The 2949-nt window shown below is 49.5% G+C and overlaps 1 protein-coding gene across 1 annotated transcript; it reads right to left on the bottom strand.

Moving 5' to 3' along the window:
• Positions 1–343: 343 nt before the first annotated feature.
• Positions 344–1448, bottom strand: Pmar_PMAR001522 (hypothetical protein; the record flags this gene model as incomplete). The annotated part of the gene is made up of 2 exons (XM_002787208.1): positions 344–385; positions 465–1448. 2 exons carry the CDS (start codon positions 1446–1448, stop codon positions 344–346), a joined length of 1026 nt encoding a protein of 341 aa, XP_002787254.1.
• Between the last annotated feature and the right edge of the window lie 1501 nt (positions 1449–2949).

The raw sequence follows: 2949 nt of genomic DNA, 5'->3' as shown, positions 1-2949 counted from the left end.
GAATAAACAGTTGCCATTCGGGGACTCCCGTAGCCACTTTCGAAATATACCGGCGATTTATCACTACTACCAAACCTCCAAAGAATGCCGAAATTACTATTAGTCGAAGCCGCACCGCAAAACAACGGCGTTTGATAAGCCATGCGGATAACAAACCATATCGCAGTAGCAACAATGAGAACTTCCCATATCCATCGAGGCTGCAGGGGCCACTGTGGAACGAACCACAACGCGAATACAACACGAGCTGCGTCGAATATAGAGGTGGCAACGAGGAAGTCGAGCACAAGGAAAAGGTAGACAAAAAAGATGGTGGAAGATGTTAAGTACTTCGCTGCAACTGCTACGAGGCCACCAGCTCTGGTCTGTAGTGTCTGAGGATCCGCTGCTCTCCAGTCCTCGAGGAATCTCATGCTGTTGGTACCACTCTCAAGGCTGTGGATCAGCCACTGCCATATGCTGACCAGAATACCCGGAGTCTCGTCCTCGAAGGACTCTTTTAGCCGCTCTGTGTAGTTGAGCAGAACTTGAGACTCTTGCAGTTTTCCCAGTCCAAAGCGGCGAACATCACTGAGTAGTGCCTGAGCCTCGTGGGGATGCCGATGGCAGATCTCCAAGGCCCGCCGTGACTCGTACTCGCTGAAGCCGTCGATACGCAACTGCTCTGTTCGCATGGTCTCAACCTCCTTGAAGCCAGCCTTGGTGCCACCTTGCTCGAGGAGATCGAGCCGGTTGCTGCCGATAGACAGACGATTCTCCACTGCCAATCTCGTAGTCACAGTCACATCGAACCCCTTCTGGTTGATATCAACAAAAGTATTAACCTTCTCACGGACCCTACCGAGCTTAGCCGCTATTCCCCCAATCGTGCAAGTAGCCTGGCGGCTCAATATGAAGAGATTGGCGTTGAACTCGTTTATGAATCTCCTCGCCCTTGCCTTCCTTGACCGCACTTGTTGTATGAAGGCAGTCTCAATAACATCATAACTAGGGCTATCATAGATTCGTAGTTGTATCAAAGCAGCACATAGAGTTAGCAATACCGGACCGAAGCCAAAGGGAAATGGCAGAGTGATGCCACCATGCGACTTGCCGAAGCCTATCACTTGGAAGAATATTTGCAACCAAGTAAAAACATCATGCTCGACAAGAGCACCGCATCGGTCTCTATTATCATGGTAAACATCTTGAAGATGAACACAAGTAGCGCGACTTATATAGGGGACACGAGCCGTATCATTCACCACTGAGAGAGGGTTGCATGCATCCTGCCACACTCTACATGGGATGAACGGAATCTGGTAGAACAGCTGCACACCAAAGATGGTAGCAGCAGTGCACATAGTAATCACCACCATATGGCGCCGTGCAGCTTTGGACTCGAAATGAAAGCGAAGCAAACCGATGAACATACATAACATGATATCAGTCATAACGTTGGTCTCCATGGTGTATGCGAAGGCACTCAGAAGCGTTAGCAACCATAAGAGGTAGATCCAAAGACGCATTGCTATAATGGACCACTTGTTCGGACGTCTAACGCCAATCTTAGCAGCTTTATCCAGCGACAACTGTGCGTTCTGCCGAATCAGATTCGAACTGAAACCTCTCGGTCTGTCTCGATTCAAACCGATACGAATATTGCGGATCAGAATGACGATGATCCACAGACAGGAGAGCTCCCAAATCAGAGCTGCGTTTGGGATTGGGTTCATAACGGTGATGTAGCTTGGGACCGACGGATAGGAGTGCAATGCCGTATTCCCTTGGAGACTCTCTGGTGCCACGAGGAACCTCTGCCAGTCGTCCTGACAGGATGCTGTGTAGGCCCTACCAGCATTGATCCACGATGGTCCACATACCAAACTACCATCAAATCGTGACGGACAATCAATGCACCAGGGCGGATACCACAGCCGCAACAGCAGCTGTATGATGATACAGAAAACGAGAACAAAACACGTGATCAGCAGTCTATGCAGTCTTGGACTCGCACCATGCTTCGCCGCATACATCAGAGATGCGGCCATGCAGTAATACATATAGCTGTACACGTTGCTACGAGCTCCAGCGGCTATCATGAGGGCAGCGGCAGCGATCGCAGGAGTGTAATACGCCAACGAGATTGATGAGTGCTTCACAGACTTGCGACCCCACGGTGAGAGACTATACCGGACCGTATAGTCGAAGTTCCTTTGCACGACACAGAGGATCAGGATACCGATGTTGCGACCAACACTCGCACCAGTCCAAGAGAACCCTAGCCATTGCTCTGTGTCCTGAGGGATGGAGTTCTCCGTGAACGAAAACCGAAAGACGTACTGCAGGATGAAGAATATGGATATCGCCAGCGACACCACCAAAATGAAAGTACTCCATCCTCGGCCCACACACAAGATAACAGCGGAAGCTATCATGAGAACCACACTGGCGAGTGACGTTTCGAAGACCGAAAAGAGAAATATGCAGTAGATCACCACAGAGGGTAGAACTCTGGCCGTGTGAATCAAAAGAGCTTCTAGAACTCGGGTCCCGAAAGGTCGTGGATCCTTCGATGAATTGACATTAGATTCCTCATTCTGCTCGAGGTCTTCGAGTATGAGCAGCGACGATGCAAAGCGGACCATCCTCATACAGATCACCGCCGTGAAAGCCGTCAATGAAGTTTTCCATATTCCTGCATCGGAATTGTCAATGCCAAGTTCCAAGTACAGAGGATACCTCAGACTCTCGGTGAGGCTCTGGTATATGCTTGGATATAGAGCGACGCAGCGCCAGCCAACGATTATGATACAAAAATAAGCCAGGGCGTAGTTAACGACGATAATGCTGAAATATCGTTCAGAGTTCTTGAAAAGGAGTTGATAAATAGCGATCTGCACGACGAAGATGGCCAACATTATGATAGAGTAAACGTCAACCGGTTTGGTGAGAGCCACCCAAAGTGTC

This window comes from Perkinsus marinus (assembly GCF_000006405.1).
Source record: "Perkinsus marinus ATCC 50983 genomic scaffold scf_1104296930014, whole genome shotgun sequence".
NCBI lineage: Eukaryota > Perkinsozoa > Perkinsida > Perkinsidae > Perkinsus > Perkinsus marinus.
Note: the sequence above shows the minus strand (reverse complement) of the source record. Positions and strands in the feature narration are given on the sequence as shown.